Source organism: Macrosteles quadrilineatus, unplaced genomic scaffold (genome assembly GCF_028750875.1).
Source record: "Macrosteles quadrilineatus isolate MER2022 unplaced genomic scaffold, UCM_ALF_1.0 Scaffold_8__2_contigs__length_117827958, whole genome shotgun sequence".
Taxonomy (NCBI): domain Eukaryota; kingdom Metazoa; phylum Arthropoda; class Insecta; order Hemiptera; family Cicadellidae; genus Macrosteles; species Macrosteles quadrilineatus.
Genome location: NW_026542601.1, coordinates 14419966 through 14444175, shown reverse-complemented (window position 1 = coordinate 14444175; position 24210 = coordinate 14419966). Strand labels below are relative to the sequence as shown.

General features: G+C 33.6%; 1 protein-coding gene across 1 annotated transcript; it reads left to right on the top strand.

Annotated features, from left to right (window-relative positions):
- On the top strand, nt 1-23725 carry LOC129000202 (uncharacterized). The gene is made up of 6 exons (XM_054427157.1): nt 1-57; nt 13985-14155; nt 19508-19695; nt 20851-21025; nt 22699-22798; nt 23710-23725. Exons 2-6 carry the CDS (start codon nt 14002-14004, stop codon nt 23723-23725), a joined length of 633 nt encoding a protein of 210 aa, XP_054283132.1. The 5' UTR covers nt 1-57; nt 13985-14001.
- Nucleotides 23726-24210: the final 485 nt, after the last annotated feature.

Below are 24210 nucleotides of genomic sequence, written 5' to 3'. Positions count from 1 at the left end.
ATGGCATTTTGATGCCAAAACAGCTGTAATCTACAGAAACTTCAGAGCTGTGACGAGGTATTTATATTATATTAGTTATAAATGAACTTAAATTTATAAATTAAGACTAAGGCTAGGATTATACTAGGACGCTGGCGTCCGAGAGGCCAGCGTCCGGGACGCTAGCGGGGCATTAAATCAAATGGGGGCGATTATACTATGGATGCTAAAAAAAACCACCGGACGCTCGAAGCTATTACCGTAGGTGGCATGGTAAGACCTAGGCCCGGGACCGATTTACATTTTCATTTTGATGTCCCCAGAGGCTAAAAACACCGTCCGTTCGTATAGATTTAAATATTATATATGTCTGTAAACGCGATAACTGGAGTAACTTTTGTCCTATTTTGAAGAAATTTGGTTTTAAGGTGAAGGGTGGGATAAACTTGAATGAGTTCCCGAACCAGCATGAAAAGACCTTGGGAAAGGGGTTTTATGTGCTAAAAAAGGGGGTCTGTCATTTTTGACCCATAAAACTGAAAAATTCCCAATTTCTCTCTAGACAATTTTAACGAGCTTAAAAACAAATAATTTATTATATTTAAGTGTTTTTGTACTGTTATTAGTTATGGAGAAAATAAGAAAAAAAGAATATTAAAAATTGCCATGTTATTGAAAATGTTGTTAAGTGGATATATTTTGATTATACTTGGCCAATTTGTTTTATACTAAGCTAATAATACAGTATTTTACTAAAAACACACTTTATTAGCCCCCTTAAAACATCAAACCTTGGTACTCGTTAAACATAATGTTATTTAAATAGATCTAAACAAAAAGTGACTTAACATTGAAATAAAATGGCAGTCCGAGAGGCTAGCATCCCAACACAAATCGCATCATTTTTCGGCTCGAGGTGGGACGCTAGCCTCTCGGACGCCAGCATCCTGGACGCCAGCGTCCTAGTATAATCCTAGCCTAAGTCCACATTCTGGAAAGTCAGGGATACTCATGGAAGTCATGGAAAAAATTCTGGTCATTGAAAGTCATGGAAATAGGCAAAAAGTCATGGAAATCCCCAATGATGGCTGGATTTGAGGGGACTTTTCAATGCTCTAGTCGGCCGTAACTCCGACTATTGTGTAGCTTTTTTCAGGATTTTTCACAAATGTATGACAGTTTAATTTATTACAGTTGTATTAGTTTATGAATTTGGAGTTTTTCATTGTTGTACCTACTGTACTACATTGTCATATGTTAATACATATTTCATTATTTTTTGTGAAATAACTTGTCTAGGCAGTATTATTCTTATGTGTATATGTTAATTTTCGAGTAAATTTTGTGAGTCATGGAAATCAATGGTAAATGGTCTTGGATGGTCATGGAAATTGATGACAAATTTTCTGTGGACACCCTGTCAAGTTATCGCGTTCACAGACACACATATACAGGGTGAGTTTTAAATGAGTTCCCCCCCTACTTTTTTCTACATTTCTTAAGATATCAACTCCGGACCACGTCAGATCATTGTAGAGTAGTAAGTACTTCATTTTGACTGGGTATAAATTTATGGCCGCCATCTTGGATCCACCAAATTGGATACAAAGTGTTTTTTTCAAATGTAAAGGTAGGGTTGTGACCCATTGTTTTAAACTAAATTTTTATGCTGAATACGATGCTGCAATTCGTTTTTAAAAATCTTGATCCATTCTATAGTTATGAGAACTTTTTATAACATTATTTTTACCCCATTTTAACATTGTGCATTTAGAAACTAAGAACATAATCGCAAAATAGTGCTAGATAAAGATAAGTATACACCACATAACATACATAAATCTTTTTCTAGCACTATTTTGCGATTATGTTCTTAGTTTCTAAATGCACAGTATTAAAATGGGCTAAAAATCCTATACTCTAATACGAGCAATGTTTGCTCGTATGTATGTATGCTTGCTTGCTTGCTTGCAGAAAGATCTCGAAAACGGCTCCGACGATTTTCTTCAAATCTTGTAAATAGCTTATTTTTGGCCTAAAAACGAGATTACTGCACTTAGAACTGCCAACAAAAATCTAATTACGTAGAAAAATGAAACTGAAAGTCACATTTTTTTAACATTATTCTTATGGGTTGCTAAGTATGTTGGTTGAATTGAATAACAAGGAAAAAGTAAAGAAAAGACTTGTAAGTAGTCTATCCACAGTATTTTAGCAATTACAAAATACAGTACAAAAGGAAAAACATCAGTTGTTACTATTGAGCAAAGATTATACTGAAGATTACTCGATACATTGTAGCAGGACTTTTTTTATCTATGATTGTAGTAAAGGCTAGCAGTGTGGAGTGTGGGAACTGTTTATGACGATTAGATTAAGGTATCTGCAATCCTAAAATGCGATGGGAAGGTAGGGAAACAGGTCCGCGACGTAGGAAGTGGTAAAGGAAGTAGTAAAGGCGAGCTGTCCGGAGTGTGGGAACTGTTAATAAGGATTAGATTAAGGTATCTACAATCCTAAAATGCTATGGGAAGGCAGGGAAACTGGTCCACTACGTAGGTTGTGGTGAAGGAAGTAGTAAAGGCAAGCAGAAGTAGTGAGGGAAGTAGTCAAGGCGTGCTGTCCGGAGTGTGGGAACTGTTTATGACGATTAGATTAATGTATCTGCAATCCTAAAATGCTATGGGAAGGGAGGAAAACAGGTCCACGACGTAGGAAGTGGTGAAGGAAGTGGTCGAGGCAAGCTGGCCGGAGTGTGGGATCTATTAATGAAGATTACATTAGGATATCTACAATCCTAAAATGCTATGGGAAGGGAGGGAAACAGGTCCGCGACGTAGGAAGTGGCGAAGGAAGTAGTAAAAGCAAACAGTCCGGATTGTGGGAACTGTTTATCACTATTAGATTAAGGTATCTGCAAACCTAAAATGCTATGGAAAGGGAGGGAAATAGGTGCGCGACGAAGGAAGTTGTGAAGGAAGTAGTAAAGGCAAGCAGTCCGGAGTGTGGGAACTGTTTATGACGATTAGATTAAGGTATCTGCAAACCTAAAATACCACGGGAAGGGAGGGAAACAGGTCGGTGATGTAGGAAGTGGTGAGAGAAGTAGTCAAGGCGTGCTGTCCGGAGTGTGGGAACTATCAACGATTATTACATTAAGTTATCTACAATCCTAAAATGCTATGGGAAGGGAGGGAAACAGGTCCAACGACGTAGGAAGTGGTGAAGGAAGTAGTAAAAGCAAACAGTCCGGAGTGTGGGAACTGTTTATGACGATTAGATTAAGGTATCTGCAAACCTAATATCATAGATAAAAGGAGTATAGACACAGATACCCCACGAGATAGGGAAGTCGCGAACGCTGTATTTGAGCTAGTGCAGTCGCTGTTTTGGCGTTTCAGGCCCGCAGCGTTGCCAGTTCGTGCAGCGCAGGGACGGAAATTCTCCCAGTTTCCCACGGAGTGAGAGAGACAGAGACAGACTGAATGGCAGTGGCGCGCAGCAGTAGTATGCGTCGTAGCGGCCCTCTCTACAGTTAACACTACACCTGATACGACTTGTGTCCATAGCATTTGAGCTACTCACTCTGAATACAAAATATGAAATCCGTTCATTTTTTAATTATATTTCAACCTGCAAACGAGAAATATGTCTCGATTTAGAAGCAATATAAATGAAACTCACGTTTTTAACAACTTACTAACTATTTTTATATTCGTAAATCAAACTGTATCATGATTTAATGAAACATAAAAAAAATTTATATACAGTTTGAACAGTTTGATAATTTGAGCACTAAAAACCAGGGCTTAATCATGAATATTCGTAATTTTACTTGCAATATCAAAACGTTTTGGTATAGACAAGTTTTCAATTTATTTTCAATCAAACTCTAAACCGTACCTACCACTATTGGAACGACTGTATAATTTACTATGCCTACTTATTTACAGAATATTTATGATGAACAACAAAAGAGGAGTATTTAAGAAAAAAATCACGTCAAACTACAAGATAGACAGACAAATAACAAACAAAATAATTGAAAACCAAACCATTATTTTTTGTAACAATTTATATACAAATACAATATAAAGTAAACAATAAGAAATCAAACATAGTTGTTACAGTCTGAACAATGGGTCCTTTTAAATTAACTATGAATTTTACGTTAAAAATAGATCGGAATCTGTACACGCAATGAAACAGCTTAATTTGTAAAACTTATTTACAGGATATTAGTTAATAGTTATTGACAACAAAGAAAATAATTGTTAAATTAATTGGGAACTGCACTACGGGTAATTTCCATTGATAGTAGTCCTCGAACCATTAAAACAGCTGCCTGTTTGCGATTTCTGGCCCTCGATTTAAACGTCCCGTGTCTTAAAAACCTTCAAGCATAGAAAAAAGGAGTAGACATACTTACTCCTTTTATCTATGCTTGAATGAATTCATATTTTCGGGAATATTCTAAGCCCTTTTTTATATACAGGGTGATTGATATAAGTATGCCAAGTTATAAGGGATATAACAAAATGTTAAACTGTAAATGCCTTGGATTTTTTATTTTTTGAATTTTGGTCAAGTTGAAAAAATAATTTTAGCCGCCATGTTTCCTATATGACCGCCAACTTTGATTTTTCTTATGGAAGACCCTATATTTTAGGATTGTTTTGGAAAGTTAAATGCAATTAAAAAATGTTTTTATTCTTGGCAATTTTTCTCTAAAGCTACTCGTTTAGGAGTTACAACGTGTTACAACTAAGAAAAAATGACTTGCGTTTTACAATCTGCATCATTTATCTCCTAAACGACTACGTTTAGAGCAAAAATGCAAGAAGTAAAATATTCTTAAAATTGCATCTAGATTCAAAAAATACCATAACATTCATAACAAATATTGATTCCATTGTTTCAAAAATGGCAGTGAAATTTTAAAACAGGAAAACGGTGTATGTTATGGTCTTTTTAGAATATTTATGCAATTCTAAGACTATTTATTTACTCTTTGTATTTTCGCTCCAAACGTACTAGTTTAGGTGCTACATGATGCAAAATGTACACCGCAACTCCGTAAGTCATTTTCTCGGTTGTAACACGCTGTAACTCCTAAACGAGTAGCTTTAGAGAAAAAATTCCAAGATTGGAAATTTTTTAAAATTACACTCAGTTTCTAAAACAATCATTAAATATGGGTCTTCCGTACGACAAATCAAAGTTGGCAACCATATTGGAAAATGGCGGCTAAAATTATTTTTTCAACCTGAACAATTTTTTTCATAACAAATCCAAGGTAGTTACGATTTAAAATTTTGTCATATCTCTTATAACTTTTGAATAGAATAGCTGGCACACTTATATCAAACACCCTGTAATTTCATCGAACATTAAAACTACGTCTCAAATCGCGCGTGGGTTGGTCTAGTTTTGTATGTAATTTTAAGTACAATTCACATTTTATGAACTGTACACATTACAATTACAACTTTGAATATTAGATTTACTGTCCACATTACCTAAATTTACAACAATCTCCGTGCTTATGTCAAGTGCATTATACTATTGCCTTAGTAAACAATGTAATAACAGATTTGTGCAGGTGATAAATATGCAACGAAACATGTCATTTTACAGTAGTGTAGCAAAAAAAACCTATTTTCTTAGCTCATTGTACGTTTAAAAAAAGTTTACTTTCGCCTGTAGAGTATTGAAAAGAACACATTAATTGCCAATATACAAACTATAATATCTTAATTGAAAGTAGATAAATCTCTTATTACATGTACTCACACTTGTTTACGGACAATTTTAATAGATATATTCGAGAAATGAATATATTGAACTACCTTTAAAAAGCCAAAAACTAATACTCTCATTTTGTGAAATAACTTTCCCAACTTTATAATTAAGATATGAAACAATATACAGAAGGCATCAAAAAGAACATGTAGGGCAAAGACAATTGATATCTAATAATTGTATGCATTGAGTTCGTAAACCATTAATTCAGTTAATTTGTGTTTTTACCAGGAAAGTTTTGGGGTAGTTTTGATTTTTTCCATTTCTTATGTATTTTGGGGTGCTGAATCCGAATCTGAGGTTTGCCAACAAAAATTCTTGACGCAACATTGACAAAAATGAGAAAAATATGGAAAAAATGATATTTTTTGTAATATTTAGCTAACTCACAAACTATCAACTTTTTGTTATTAGTCTATATTATAAAAATTAAAGTACACAAAATTTGCTACAAAATTTACCCCTAATGTGGTAACCTCCGATAAACCGTTTAGGCTCCAGAGCTATTTGAAAATTGGAACATTTTGTATTAGTTTTTAAATTTCTCCAATTATTCTGTCAATGACATATATTCATTGTATATGCCCAGGCAAAGGTCTTATATAAATCCAAAGTGTTTAAATTGATAAATTTTTTGTTACTGAACCGTTGACTTTTTATTTAGTGTACAGAAAAGTTACACGAACTGTTGCCGTTTAAATTATTCTCACTCAGAGGGTTGTAATGAGGCAGGTTCTGGCAAACGTTTCGATGCATTATTTGTGAGCATTTTAGCTTGTTCATCTGAACAATTAAAAATACCCCCGCCGCAGCAAACCTGCCGACTAAGCGAATTTCCATTTGTCTGAATTGATTTTCAGTTAAATATATTTTAATAACATTAGGTTTAACGAGTACCTAGGTTTGCTGCTACAAGGAAACTAATAAAGTGTGTTTTTGAGTAAAATATTGATAGCTTAGTACAAAATAAATAAATTTGCCAAGTTTGATCATAATATATCCATAAACAAGCAAACTACAACATTTGACAATATTCTCCATAAGAATAACATGGGAATTTTAAATTTACAATTTTTTTAATTTTCTCCGTTACTAACAATCGAACAAAAATACTTTCATATACTAAATTATTTGTTTTTTTAAGCTCTTTAAAAAGGTCTAAAGAGAAATCGGGAAATTTTGTGTTTTGAGGGTCAAAAGTGAGAAAAACCAATTTTTACCCCATAAAACCCCCCGTAAAGCCCCGTTCCCATGGTCCGATCGTGCTGGTTCGCGAACTCATTCAAGTTTATCTCGCTTTACACCTTTAAACCAAATTTCATCAAAATCGGACTAAAATTACTCAAGTTATCGCGTTCACGGACGTATATATATATATATATAAGTCTATATATAAGTATATATAAGTCTATATATAAGTATATATAAGTCTATATATATATACATATATAAAAATTTGAACGAATGGTGTTTTTGGCCTCTGGGGACATCAAAATGAAAAAGTAAATCGGTCCCGGGTCTAGGTCTTACCGTGCCACCTACGGTAATAGCTACTTCCCTATAGGGAAATTCACTAAAAGGTTAAAAGTAAAAAATTTACACATAATAATAAGAGATAACATAATCAAAACTATCAAAATTTAAATAACACCAATCTATTAATCATGTAATATCTTATGCACCTGATGACGTGATATTAAGATATACGTGAATAATAAAATGTTATGTAGGCATATACTGTTGCTAAGCATTTACATTGTATGTAGATTTGATAAATTGTAGGTCCTAGGGCTTAGGGCATAGGCCTACATGAGAGTGGTAAGGGTTAATTGACTTAAGATAGTCAATACAAATTTTGGCTAGAAAACTAAATCCAACGTTGCCTCACTGCCCCCAACTCAAGCAGCTGTGTAGACATAACTCGCTTAGAGTTTACATTTACATTCGGGTGAATGAATGGGGGTGAAAAAAATTAGTATTGGCCTATGGTAACAGTGCCAATCACTCTAAGCCATGCATCGGTCTTGAAATTATACACAGGAAATTTTATAATGGGTGCCAATACGATTGAGGATGTACGATGGGCTGTGATGCTAGAATCTAAGTAAGTAAGAAAGTAAGTATAGTACCAAACGCACATTTCTTTATTTATTAACTTGTTAAATCTACACACAATGTAAATGCTTAGCAACAGTATATGCCTATATAACATTTTATTATTTACGTATATCTAAATATTACGTCATCAGGTGCATACGATATTACATGATTAACAGATTGCTGTTATTTTAATTTTGATCATTTTGATTTTGGTATTACTTATTATTATGTGTAATTTTTTTTTTTACTTTTACCCTTTTTTAATTGTGTAGATGAACAAGCTAGAATGCTCACAAATAATGCATCGAAACGTTTGCCAGAACCTGCCTCATTACAACCCTCTGAGTGAGAATAATTTAAACGGCAACAGTTCGTGTAACTTTTCTGTACACTAAATAAACTGTCAACGGTTCAGTAACACAAAATTAATCAATTTTAACACTTTGTATTTATATAAGACCTTTACCTGGGCATATACAATGAATATATGTCATTGACAGAATAATTGGAGAAATTTAAAAACTAACACAAAATGTTCCAATTTTCAAATAGCTCTGGAGCCTAAACGGTTCATCGGAGATTATCACATTAGGGGTACATTTTGTAGCAAATTTTGTGTACTTTAATTTTTATAATATAGACTAATAACAAAAAGTTGATAGTTTGTGAGTTATAAGCTAAATATTACAAAAAATATCATTTTTTCCATATTTTTCTCATTTTTGTCAATGTTGCGTCAAGAATTTTTGTTGGCAAACCTCAGATTCGGATTCAGCACCCCAAAATACATAAGAAATGGAAAAAATCAAAACTACCCCAAAACTTTCTCGCTATTAGTAAATTTAAATACAAATTTACTGGATTACATATCTAAACTCTGATTTGCTTACTCTGTACAGCCCACAGCCATGTAGTAGGTTTATTTAATCAAACTGTGTAATTGATTTAGGGGGTATTTTTAAAATTTTGTATCCCCTCCCCTCTGAAAATCATGGGTATAGTGGATATTTATTTATGTTTAAACTAGTTGAATGAATTTAGGGACATAAGTCCCTAAAAAGCTCAATATATAAAATTATTGTAATATCTAAAAGAAAACTAAGAATTACATTTTTTTATTTTCAAGATGGATATCTTTGTACACAATTTTATCTTTGTATAAAACGTATCTCTGTTGACTTTGGTTGTTGTTATATACATATACTATATCGTTTCAATTATAGATAACATGATCCTTGGTTTTAAATATAGTTAAATAAGAGTTTTTATTCATATTTTGCGCATGTATTAAGATTGAGGTCAATAAGATAGCCATACAGAATTTCAATGCTGTAGTTCAAACGGTGAGTTATGAATGTTTTTGTAAAAATCACATAGGACAATATTACATTTTTTGTTTCTTTTAACAGCTGAATAACGTGACAAAGTTTGTTCATATGTGTACAAGACACCCTGAATAGCACTTATTCTCTGTTTGGAATGTTTAAAATATTTAAAAAAATCCTCCACGTTTTAATGCATAGGTTACATATTGCTTAGACTCCTGCATATAAAAACTAAAAAACAATAATTTAAATATATATGTTCTCAGTCTTAAATTCATTTTTTTAAATTGAAAACAAATATATATAGTACATTTTAAATTGAGTATATAACATTTTTTTAGTTTATGGTAAATTTGGTAAACGTACAACAATATTCAACCAATTAATGTTACACAAAGTCTTTAAAATTTTCAGAAGAAAACGTACAGTATTTCATTGAAGCTCATCACAGGACAGAGCAGCAGAAGAGCGTGAGTGAAGTGCGTTGCGGGTGCGAGGCGAGGGAATCTCTCCCAGCCGGCTGAGTTGGCCGGTCGACCGACTGAGTTGCACGACATGGCAACCGCGCTTAGTCGGTTTCAAGACTAGCGCCGCCTAGGATCTAGTAGGTTTTTCGGCCAAAAATTGTTAACACATATTAGCATTGCGTGGGGTATCTGTGTCTATACTCCTTTTATCTATGCTAATATGCTATGGAAAGGGAGGGAAATAGGTGCGCGACGAAGGAAGTCGTGAAGGAAGTAGTAAAGGCAAGCAGTCCGGAGTGTGAGAACTGTTAATGACGATTAGATTAGGATATCTGCAATCCTAAAATGCCGTTGGAAGGAAGGGAAACAGGTCCGCGACGTCGGAAGTGGTGAAGGAAGTAGTAAAGGTGAGCAATCTGGAGTGTGGGAACTGTTAATGCAGATTAGATTAAGGTATCTGCAAACCTAAAATGCCGTGGGAAGGGAGGGAAACAGATCGGTGACATAGGACGTGGTGAGGGAAGTAGTCAAGGCGTGCTGTCCGGAGTGTGGGAACTATTAATGATGATTACATTAGGGTATCTGCAATCCTAAAATGCCGTTGGAAGGAAGGGAAACAGGTCCGCGACGTAGGAAGTGGTGAAGGAAGTAGTAAAGGTGAGCAGTCTGGAGTGTGGGAACTGTTAATGGGGATTAGATTAAGGTATCTACAATCCTAAAATGCTATGAGAAGGGAGGAAAACAGGTCCATGACGTAGGAAATGGTCAAGGAAGTAGTAAGGCTAGCAGTGCAGAGTGTGGGAACTGTCTGTGGCATTTATGTATCTGCAATTCTAAAATGGTATAGGGAAGGAGGGCAAACAGGTCCACAACGTGGTGAAGGAAGTAGTAAAGGTGAGCAGTGTGGAGTTTGGGAGTGGATTAATGTATCTGCAATACTAAACTGCTTTCAGAGTAAACTATTGATTTTCCTCGAGCAAAGCTCGGTCCCCAGGTACTAATGTTATAAAAAGTTTTCATAACTTTAGAATGGATCAAGATTTTTTTAAACGGATTGCAGCATGGTATTCAGCATAAAAATGTACGGTAGTTTAAAACGATGGGTCACAACCCTACCTTTACATTTGAAAAAAAAACTTTGTATCCAATATGGGGGATCCAAGATGGCGGCCAAAAATTTATACCCAGTCAAAATGAAGTACTTACTACTCTTTTATTGATCTGACGTGGTCCGGAGTTGATATCTTATGAAATGTAGAAAAAAGTATTGGGGAACTCATTTAAAACTCACCCTGTGTATACATATATAAAAATTTTAACGAATGGTGTTTTTGGCCTCTGGGGACATCAAAATGAACAAGTAAATCGGTCCCGGGTCTAGGTCTTACCATGCCACCTACAGTAATAGCTTACTTCCCTATAGGGAAATTCGCTAAAAAGAGACCCCCTTTTAAGTCTGTTAATGATGAGCACTAATTTTTATATTTATACGATTCGACAGCACTAATTGAGCACTATTTATTCTGGTAAGTGTATATATGATATTTTTTAATTCTTTTGTGGGTGGGGCAAAACGTGAAGCTGGCCCCACCCACAAATTATCACCATTTACTCATTCACCTGATGAGCACTAATTTTTTAATTTGTACCGTTAGGTAGCACTAATTGAACACTATTTTTTGTAATAGGTTTTAAAATTAGTGCTGTTTTGGGTGGGGCCAGCTTCACGCAGGTGTGGAGTTTAGTTTTCCTGGTGTCACCCATTAAAAAGTTAACTAGGGGTATCCATACATTTGCCAAACCCTGTATATGTGTCCGTTAGCGCGATAACTCGAGCAAAAATCATCTGATTTTGATGAAATTTGGTACAAACGTGTAAGAGTGAAAATTTAAAAACGTACGTTTTCAGGAAAAGCACTTTGCAAAATTTTTTCCCCTTTTTTCAAAACTTTTATTATTATTTTTATTTCATTAACATTTGAAGTTTCATAAAATGTCCATGGTAATGCAATATCTTTGGTAGTTTTCTTTTTAAAGAGCATCTTTAGTAGAAAAACACAAAATCCTGTCACGACCATAACGGACGTTTAAATGAATATTAAAAATAGTTAATATTATTTTCATAACTATGTTTTGCTATAAACTAATTTACTTTTATGACCATTATACAATAAAAATGTCACTGAGCTTTTGGTATATTTGGTCTTTCAAGAAAAAAATTAAAAAACTCAAAAAATAGAAAAAAGCCAATAAAATCTTTTTAAGTTTGTATAACTCCGAAAAAACTTACCTGAGACTCTAAAAATCGTTATGTTTGTATAGAGGTGTGCTTCTTTTGTGTATAAAACATTAAAATATGACGATATTTTAATTTTTGAAATTTGTATGATAGAAATCATAAACGTGATGGTCAGGGACAAGCAGTACGGTCGTGAATTGTCTGGAATAATCTAAATCTTTCCAAACAATCCTTCAATTATACTGTTAGTTATAATAAAACTATGTGTTTCAATTGAACTAAACTGTTCAATTTACAATTATATTAAAGTTATTGTCACGACCAAACACACTATAATCCATAAGGCTGGATTGGTCGTGAAAAAAACCGCGATGGTCGTGAAACTTTGGTCGTGAAATTACGTGTTATTTGGCTCTGTTCTGGCAGTAGCCCTGCACCTCATGTTCGAGGATACAAAGTGGACTTCTAGGTTAATCTAGCAATTGAAATATCTTATAAACAAAAATTAACACCATGTATACTTCATCGAATGAATACGTACGGTCATGGACACACCAAAATTACAAAAAAACACTATCTTTCCTTTATTAATCTTGTAATTCCTCCTTTCAACTCAAAACGACCGGCACTACAATCCTGACGTACACCCCAAACTAGTCTCTAAAACCAACTGACTCCATCGACGCCAGGCTTGCCACTGTCGTGCTCCAAAGTTGAAAATTTTTCCCAAATGGTCGTGACGCCAAATCGAGGGACAGACTTATTTTTTCATGGTAGTCAGTCTGCAATGACAATAAAATTATAATATGCTCCTTTTTTGTAAGTTGAATAACCATTGATGACATAAAAATATGGCTTTATATATTTCGGCATGAATAATTAGTCTAAAAACAGCGTGAAAGTTGGAAAATGTACCCTAGGGACACATCATGGTTGTGAATATCGAGACTTTAAAAATACGAAAAAAATAGACCCAGTGGGGCGGATTCCTGTGAGACTTTTTTATCGCCATATAGATGTTGGCGCTCACCGGTATGGTCTTTATCACCATGCAAAATTTGAAAACGATTGATTCAGCCGTCTAGGAGGAGTTTGCGTATTACGAAATGCATAAGAGTCGACGTATAAGAGCTATGGTGTGTCGTCTGTATTCCCATAGTATCCATATGGATACTGTTTTTCTTTTGTATTTTCTTCGATATTAGTCTGTTTTCATCTTTAGTCTGCACAGTGATAAATATAGGCCTATAAGTGTTGTAATGCTTGTTTCAGTCCGATATTAGAAATCATAAAATATAATCATGATGTGTTTTACAGATGAATGACAATGAAGAAATTGACGAGTGGCTTATGATGCCATCTATTGATATTGTAGTAAAGTTTTTTACATAATATGTCTATTTGTACTCATTCTAAATGAATTTGTTTTAATTGATGAACAAGTAACTTATTTTTCAATTTGACACAACTTTTAAGAAACTTGTATCCATATGGATACTATGGGAGTGTCAAAGAAAAATTAAAATTATTAACGTATGAAAATTAGCGAACAATGGTACTTAAGGTTTCCATGGTATCCATATGGATACATATTTCTAACTTTTAATTCTATGAGGGAAATTTGCAAAAAAACACATTTTTAGCCTTAAAATACAAAAAATAAAAATAAAATTCACAATAAACTTTTTTGTTATTAAATTTCATAAGTCCGGGAAGTAAAGGGATATGCGACGTTTGGTCTATTTCAAGAAAACCATGATAATTTTCACTATTGTCTTTGCTACCGGGCGTCACAAATGTGCGACATTACAAAAGGTTATAAAAAATACAAAAAAAACAAGAATAAATTATTTACAAACACAATTGTAGCACATTACAATGTAAATGATCACTGTTTTACAGGTTTTCACCCGTGGTCTGTGTGTACTGTTAACCAAGTGACAGCCGGTCTATGTGTAAGATTCAAATGTATAACTCTGTATGTGGCAATGACTGCGGCGTTGCATATATGCGACACTCAGTAGCGAATGTGTTAAGCATACAAGTTTTAAATTTTGTATTTTATGTTTCAGACAACTCCAAAAGATGTATGGAGGAGGACGCAGGGAGGTCCCCTAAAATATTAAAAAAAACTACAACAGCTGGAAATGAATGCTGCAATGTCAGGGGAAAGCACACTTGTGTTTTTCGGCAAGGGCCAGTATCTTTAACGGCCCTTGCCCATAGTCTGTGCGCCATGTCAAGTAAGTGTACCTAATTTAGTGTGTCTTTTATAATTATTTATTATGCTTTTTAATCAAAATCCAGGTGAGTTAGCTGTGCCGTCTTTATCCAAGTTTGATGATTCTTTACTACTTGAGTTATCTTTTTGGTTTTAGGCCACTTAAATAGCCTAGGCTAACTGTTTGCACTGTGGAATAAAACATAGACTCAAAGGGTTGGTTATTTAACTCACAGTTTCACCATAAAAATATTTCTCACTTGTTTCACATTTTAAATTCACATTTTAAATAAAAAAACACAATTTAAGTTTCAATACTATTTATTATAATGTTTAATTAACATTGACAGAAATACATTTAGGCTGCAGTTAATGAGCCGACATCTCTGAATCAGAAATCAAATACACTCAAAAGAGAATACACAAAGACCAAAGAGTAATACCTCTAAACATGGACTTCACTATATACATATATCAACATCCCCTCTCTTTTACAAAATTGAAAATTTTAACTTTCTAAAATACAACTTTAACATTTTCCTTTCAAGTCTAACAAAATATACACCAAAACCTAATCATAAGAAAACCGCTTTGGATTTCTTATCAATCTACCCTTTCGGCTTACACAACCATCAAAACTTTTAACAATTTGTTCTTCTGATGAAATTCTAGGAGTTAGGTCTACTGGTCTTTGAAACAACACGGGACTACTTTGCGGAGAAATAAGGCTATTACCATTAGTACCTGACAAACTGATTTGTGAATCTGACTTAGGACTTGTTTCAGGCATTATGGTTTCATTACCTGCATCATTAGACAAATTTGGCCTAATCATCTTCCTATTTCTTACAAACATTTTATCTTTCTCATCAGACAAAACATAGGATCTAGGGATTCTATTTTTTTCTACTTTTTTCTACTTTTCCTGATGTCCAAGGTGAATCAACAGTTTTCTTAAAATACACTTTGTCATTTTTTCTCTTAGCAGGTTTAGTTTACTTTCAGACACGGGAAGATAAGATTTTAACATATTTACCTCACAAATGATGTCCTCATCTAAAACATCAATATCTTCTTTACCTTCTACTGGAAGTGCTGCACGTGACAGTGTATCAGCTACACATCAATTACCTGGCTTGTATACAACAATCAAGTCATAGTATTGAACTTTTAGCATCATTCGCTGTAATCTTAAAGGAGCAGCAGTAATGGGCTTCCTAAACAAACATTCTAAGGGTTTGTGATCAGTTTCAACAGTTACTTTCCTAGAGAAAATAAATTGGTGAAATCTAGTGCAACCAAAAACTATGGCTAGCATTTCTCGTTCTATCTGACAATAATTTCTATGACTGAGTCTTAGTGAGCGCTCTAGACGCATACGCAATTGGATTATCACCACATAACAATACAGCACCTAAACCAGTTGAGGAACAATCTACAGACATATGATAAAACAGGAGGAGATACTAACAAAGACTTTAAAGTCGAAAATGCATTTTGTTGTTCGACATTCCATTGAAATAAAATATCTTTATGTGAAAGAACTCGCAAAGGAGATGTTACAATCCAATAATTTGAATAAACTTTGATAAGTAATTGGTAACTCCTAAAAATTTTTCCAAGTCTTTACGATCTTTAGGTATTGGCATCTCCTGTACAGCTTTAAGCTTTGAAGGATCTGGAGTTAATCCATACTCAGTAAACCGATGACCCAAAAACAAAACTTCACTCTCAGCAAATTTACATTTCCTAGAGTTAAACTTAATATTAAAATCCTTAGCTCTTTTTAATAGTTCTTTTAACCTTAAATCATGTGTTTGCTTATCAGGAGCACCTATGCAAATGTCATCTATGTAGGTGACTACACCTTCAATACCTTCAAATATTTGAGATTTGAAACATCAGTGTTATCAGCTGGTCATCATAGTATTAACATTTTTAGACGTGGAATTTTTTTAGTCTTATATGCCTCATTACACATATCATTTACTTTGTACTTACACCATCAAACAAATGCAACCCGGATGACCAGCCCTGTATGTCTTTAATTGCTTTAACCAAAGACAAATTTCAAAATAAAAATAATGTTAATAAAGGTCCATGACTCATTTTCAATTAGTCAGATTTCATTTAGTGATTAATACAATTTTAAACCAAACATTTACTGAGTAATTTGAGACCAGAATGAACCTTTTGACGTATTAACAACCCGAGATATAAATCTTTCAATAAAAACTGATTTGGAAAAAGTTAAAATTAATATTGTGTTGTGGTTCATAGCTCAACTCTAACTCGTCTGATTTTAATTATCGATAGCTTAAATTAAAGCTCTTACATCACTGAATACTTTAAGACTAGAACGAATTGCAAGCGATAATAAGAACTGGATATATCAGAAAAATAATCTGAAAAATAATCAAAGTACGAAACGTCCCTAAGAAATGTACAGGCCCTAGTAGCACAAATATATATTAAATACATATGAATAAATATATTTAAAATCTATTTTATATATCTCAAGTGTGTATTAATGTCAATTTTATATAATATTTAAAATATATTATTTATATATAAAATATGTTTTTGAATATATTAAATATTAATAAAATAGGTTCCAATAATATATTTTAGTGAATAATATTTAAATAAAAAATGTATTTAATATCTCTTCCAAACATCCCATGAGGCCTAAACATAAAATAATGAAGATTTAGTAAGAAAAACACAATTATCAGTTGAGTAAATTGATTAAATAGTTAAAAAAAACAAATTTTGAAAAAAATTACTGGATAACATTTTTTTAGCCCGGGTGGGTCTTGAACCTGGGTCCTTTGACTTATGAGCCTCATACCTTACCTCTGAGCTACATGTGACTGTTGCTACTATTTGTTTTAAAATGGTGAAAGGGCGGCCGTCAGTTGCAATGGTTGCAATAATTGAAAATTTTTTGATACTACAGAATAATATGATTCTGTTAATCTGTTTTTCCGTAATTCGTTTCTTAAACGGTCGCCAGTCGCTAGCACCCTTTTCTAGCCAATAATTAGAGATTTCTATGATCACATTCATTGTCACATATTGAAATTCAAAAAATAAAACCCATCAACACTTTTTTTTGTTTGACCCAAATGTAGTTGCCGAAAATGTATACTGCCTCTTAACCATATGCATAATTTTTTCTTTACGTGCATGATAGAGTGACACCATTCAGAGTACGTATTATTATTAACTTAATTTTAACGCTTTCACAATAGCAATTATCGTACAAAAAATGCATGTATAAATTGATAGACACTATAAAAATCAAAAAGATGCAAATTATTTATTTACCAATTATAAAAGATTAAAGGCTATAGCCTATATTCTACAAATATATTATTATTTTATTAATAAAAATAAATGACGTTTTCCAAAATATATTTATAAATACTTTAAATATATAATATAGTTTCAAAAATATTTTATATATTATATATTAAAAATATTCTCAACACATAATTTTTTAAAATATTTAATAGGAAAAATATACATATAAAACATGTATATTATAGATTCTATACTTATTTGATCGATATATATTATGAATCTATTTAATATATTCAAAACTTATATTTAATTTATATTTTGCCTTGCTTTTTGGTAATATTTTAAATACATACTAGAGGTCGTCCAGTGGTCGAAACTCGACCAAAAATATGTAATGTACAGACTCTCTATTTTCACCCCACACTGTAAATAAAACATGTGATTGGAGTTTCTTCAATTTGTTTTGATTTTCTGTTTATATTTAGTTGTTATTTCGTCACCAGCATGGCAACAGATAAGATCCATGTTAATTTTTTCAACATTTTAAACTCATTTTTTGTGCTTATTTTTGAGTCTATTTTAATTTATAAAGGTATTCTGCACATCTACAGGAAAATATCTTTCCAACAGTATGCGTAGATTTTCCCTGCGATGCACACGAGCTGAGAAAAAAGGTTTTAAAGAAACATGCTTGCCTATTAATATATAGATTTGAATATATCAAACTGTTATTAAAGATATATTATTTATATATTTTATTCGAGGTTCTATCAAATACAACTTTAAATATATAAATTTTTATAAAATACATATTTGTGCTACTAGGGGGGGGGGGATGGGTGCTATTGGGGAGCGAGCTGGCGTAGTGGTTAGAGCGCGGGACTTCAGTCCCTGAGGTCCCGGGTTCGATCCCCGCCAAGTCACCAATGGATTTTATCTAAGTGATAATGCCGCAACCCCTAGGTCTAGCCTGAAGTAGTGTGAAAAACAATCCCAGGCTCGTGCCTGGCGTCCTTAGGACAAAAAAAAAAAAAAAAAAAAAAAAAAAAAAAACTAGGGGGGGGGAGTTTTAATTTCAATACATCTTCGAAACGAAAAACGATATTTACAAACGGTTTTCGGAATTGAAATTAGTGTAAACATCTAGTTTATAATGATGAGTCACAACACCAGCATTACATTGAACAAATTGTATTAATATCCAATATGGTGGATCCAAGATTTGCAATATGCTTCTATTTAAGATTTCCTTCTGACTCCTCCCCCTTCGGACGCCCCCATTACAGTATATGACAAAACATTAATAAGACGATTTTTAGGTGTGGTGTTGATGTTGATGTTTGATGAGTCCGTGGCTCAGACGGTATCGTCACGGACTTCGGGCCCAAGGCAGCGAAGTCGTGGGTTCGGATCCTGGTCACTGCCATAAACATTTTATCAGAACAGATCACCTTCGTACTGTACTGGCTGACCCCTTGCTTTGCTGTACACGATCCACCACGGGCAGTTTGTCTATGTGGACGGGCAAATGCAAGGTTAAAAGAGGCTGCCAACCTCTAAAAAAAATGTACCAAATCGTATTGATTTTTCATTTAGAAAATATTAAGCCGGTGCGGGACTTTATGTACATCCTGTATAAATATATATATACAGAGTGTACATAAAGTCACTCAAGGGTTTATGTTCTGAACGATAACAGATAAATCAATAAGCTTTGGTACATCAACATGACAGCTAAAAATCTAATTTTTAAAGGAACTATCAACAGTCTTAAAGTAAGCATAGGTTGATATGCACACTAAATTAAGGGTACAAATATTCAAAAAGGCAGATAAAGAATCATTTTCAACAATAATGTTATTAAAATGTCTGGGGACATAAAAAAAGTAAATGGGTATTAAAGTTTTTTTTTTTTTTACCTGGATAGGAAATTTTCCAAATCCATAAAACAATCTGTTAGGCTACCATCCAAATTATTCAAAATTTTGATAACAACTGTAAATTTCAGTGAAAATATTGTTTAATGTTCTTTTTATGCCCAAAGATAAATTTTTCATTTTTTCTACAGGAAGCTTGACTAAACTAAAAGAAGCTGTCAAAGATAGTTATAAGACAGACAGACCAACAGTGGCTCTTCAGGGGGAAGATGAAGGCATCGTAAATACGGACATTTTGGAACGCTTCCCATTGAAGGATGAAGCTGATTTCAATGCATTTGCCAAAGAAATTGAGGAGGAAGAATTTAGGAAGCAAGTGGTATGTGCATGTGAACAATTATAATACACAAAATATGTGTGGATAATGGAAAGTTATGCTTGAATTCAAATGTTCTCTCGGTCATGTTTATTTACTTACAAAGATAGAAAAATACAGTTGTTAACTATAACTTTTAAAAGTGATTCATCATAGTAAATCCTAATTGGCTTTTGAGAAACTTAGCGAGGTGAGAGTAATTTTCAAATCAAGGTTTCACAATGATCAATGTTGAGTTGGCAGATACTGAATAACAACACTGTTAATGTATAATGCAATGGACATGTATATACTGCTTTCCAAAATAATATGAATGTGTCATTTTGTTTTCCATTTCATTAACAAACTCAACGAATAATAGCACTCCTTGGTATTGGCATCTCTTGTAATTATGCCATTGCAAATAAATGAAAACTTTAACTTAACAAATTTTAACTTATAATGTTTTAATTCTAATATAATAAAACTTGTAACTAAATAAAACAAGACAACCATCACACCTATTTGTAACAATTGAGGGCCTACGTGAGTGATAAGATCGGAGAGGTGGAAGTTCAGGCAAAGAAGTTTGTAATCAATCACTCATCGAGCGATACACCCATCTTCGAGCTGACAGACCCATTATAATATGTAATGGGGTATGTTGACCCATTGAATAGCAGAATAGCGATTTTTTGCAAATGGATAGACACCCAGTGTGTGTGGATGTTGGTATTATTGTAGACTGACATTTCCTGGCGCCAAACACCCAGTTGATCCGAGAATTTGGGTATTACGTTATAAGTTACTTGTAAAAGATCCGGTATAATATCTGATTAAATTTTCTTAACATCAAACCTCTAAAACGTACAATATCTCAAATAGAATGTGTTTCTATGAGTAAATAAATTTAAAACTAAGATAACTTGAATAATGATAAACATATATGACTAGATATAACTTTGTTTGGAATGTTGTTTGTTTGTCAATCATTAATTGATTAATTAGGTTTAAGTCCTAGTTTTTGGTGATCCTTAACCACTGTACTTGTCACTACCCAGATATTTTGGGAGTTCACTGTAATGTGTAAATTATAAAGAGCCTACCAGGAAATCTCAGAAAGATTCTATTCCGATTTAATTTAGTAAACAAAATCAATTTTAAATTGTTTTGTTTCAGGAAACTGCTCTTACATCGATTTTGTTAAAATGTAGTTGCTCCAGAGGCATAACGAAGGTATTAAGGTATGTCCTGAGTGACACTGTAATTAATACCTTTTCCTGGCGGGGTCAAAAGCGGAGGACAGAAAAAAAGAAACCATTTTGTGAATCCAAACTCTCCTTGCTGATTATTGGTAAGTAATTGAACTTCACTTTTAATACTCTAGCTTTTGAACAAACCATATTGATTAAATAATAAATATACATAAAAGATTAGTTTGATATTTATTTTGGGAGTGTGTTAATTCAAATCAACATGCAAAAACTGGGATTTCATTTCATGATTGATTTTAACAATCACTCTAAAACAATCGCGTAGCCTATAGAGTTAATGCATTAAAAAAAAAACCAATCAATACTCTCATCTGCCGGTTAACAGCAAGGTTATTAAAAGAAAAAGAGGTTGCCTCAGTCGCGCATATGACGTCACCCGCCGACCCGGACGGTGCTGCTCTTAATTCACACAGCTGCCACCTGTCAAATTCTTTGTTATTGTTGATGTTTTATATTTATTTATTTTCATAGAACTTGCACAAAAACAAACAACAATAACAAAGTATTTGACAGGTGGCAGCTGTGTGAATTAAGAGCAGCACCGTCCGGGTCGGCGGGTGACGTCATACGGGCGACTGAGGCAACCTCTTTTTCTTTTAATAACCTTGGGTTAACAGTAGCACCCAAGGGGGAGCCACCCCGATAATATTTGAAAAGTGTTAATTTGGGAATTTGGGAAAAGTTGGGAATTTGGGGTATTTTAAGCAATAGGAGTTGGAATTTAGGGAAGTTTTAAACACTGTTAAACTGTATAATAAATATGGGTTATTTTAAAACTAAGCAGAAGTCTACTCTTCATAAATTAATAATTAGACTAAAAAAATATCGGGCATTTCATATTTTGAGTAACTACAGTATGTTGAGTAAGGTATCCATAGCACACAGTAATTAAAGGCTTTTAGGAAAATTTCTTACCCTTATCCCTTTCTTAAGCTGCGCAGGAGATCTGTACCCACTGATTGATTATTTAAAAAAAATAATTTTGAGCCTGCAAACGTTATGTAATTATTGACCAGTGCAGTGTAGTGACAGTCATATGTGAGACACCTTCATCTCCTGTTATTAAATTTGTATATTTCAGCTATAAAGAGGCTTTAAAGATAAATTATTATACTTTTGAAACTTAATATTAATTAGTTAGTAAATCTGAAAATATAGTTGGGAAATTTGAGTAATACACTTGAGGAATTTGATTAATATAGTTGATAAATCTTTGTAAGATAGTTGGATAATTCAAAATGTCTCCCCCCCAATATTTATTTTGCCTGATGCCCCTGCTGGTTAGGCATCCAACAAATTATTAATTTTACTATCAGTAGCATTTTTGTACCATCTTGTTTTCCAGTTGGCAATTTGGCTTCACCTCCAATACCTACCTTTATTCCTAGAATTTCCTTTTCTTTACTGACTGCATAAAAAGAAGATGACTAAACTCTCATTATTTTCAATCATAAGAAAATTGTGAATTTTTAATAAAAAAAGTTTCCTTATTGATGTTTTTGTACAGTTTTGGTTGAATAGACTTCTAAAGAGGGTGTGGTTAGGTCTTGTTGGCGATATGTTTTTCTAATTTAATAACCAAAATAATAAACATGCTACAGAATAAAGTAAAACAATTGATTAGGTGACAATTTTGCCAACTAAAACTCAACCAAAATTAGATTTCAAAACTAACAATAAAAATGGATGAAATATTTATATTGAATTTCGGTTTATATCAAAACAACATTTACAACACCTCCATTTATTGCAGAAATCACAAAGAAAAAATGGCCTGCAATTGAGCAGGCCAAGATCGAAAAGACAATCGCCTCTTGGCTATCGCAGACTCAGGTCAAGCTGAGGAAGCACAGGTACGAGTACTATATAGTTATTATGTACCACTTTTTATAGATAATTTTGTGCCCCTCGGCAAATACTTCTCTTCTGTGTGCCCCTGGGCCCAGGCCTATTTACTAAAGCAGTCCTTGCAAAAAAGGGAGTGCAGTTAAAATAGAAGAGAAAACAATTATTTTGCAGCTTCAAGGATTTGTAAAAGACACAGTAAAAAAATCAGCAAACACTATTTATTTAATGCACCACACTCTAGAATTGGTATCTATATATATAAAAGGCAAAGCCCTCACTGACTGACTGACTCACTCACTCATCACTAATTCTCCCACTTCCCACTTACCTAGGAGGCTGAAATTTGGTACACTGATTCTTTAGGCATTAAATAGGAAAACTGAGTGGTTTTTATTCTGATCGGACTCGCGGGCTCCGCCCCAGTGGCTCTGGAGTTTCCCATGTTAACCTAATGAGTACTCATATTTAAATGGAACTAATGAATCATAACAGCTGTTTCAATTAAACAAGTTGGTTCTGTTCTGTGATGTTCAATAGCATTAAAGTTACTAGGATTACCAACAGAGTGCAGCACTATTATTTTTTTAAATTTATGACAACAGCTAATTTGCAACCAAAAGGTGAGTGAGCGCAGCGAACGAGCTCCAACCGTAAAGGTGAGTGAGCGTAGCGAATGAACTTCAACCAGGACGTGTGAGCGCAGCGAACGAGCTCCAACCTAAAGGTGAGTGAGCGTAGCGAACGAACTTCAACCAGGACGTGATTGAGCCATGCGAACGAGCTCACATATGAAGTTAAACGGGGCAAAGCCCGCGGGTACAGCTACTTGTATTTATATACAAAACTAAAACTGTTTTATTAATGATTGTTAAAAAATGTTGGTGTGCTACAACACAAGTATTTGACATGTATCTAGTGTCATTAAAGACTAGCTGTACCTGCGGGCTTTGCCCTGTTTAACTTCATAAGTATTCGCATGGCTCATTCACGTCCTGGTTGAAGTTCGTTTGCTACGCTCACTCACCTTTTGGTTGGAAATTAGCTGTTGTCATAAATAAAAAAAAAATAATAGTGCTGCACCCTGTTGGTAATCCTTGTAACTTTTATGATATTGAAAATCATAGAACAGAAGCTTGTTTAATTGAAACAGCTGTTTAGATTCATTAATTCCTTTTAAATATGAAAAACCATAAGGTTAACATGGGGAACTACAGAGCCACTGGGGCGGAGCCCGAAAGAATTTTTGGGATAATAATATGCTTTAATGTTAATAGGGAATGTAAGCTATCATCATGCCAAATTTCAGCCCAATCCGTCCAGTAGTTTATGCGTGATTGAGCAACACACACACACACAACTCACAAACTTTCAGATTTATAATATAAGTAAGATGAAATAAATATTAAGATGACATATT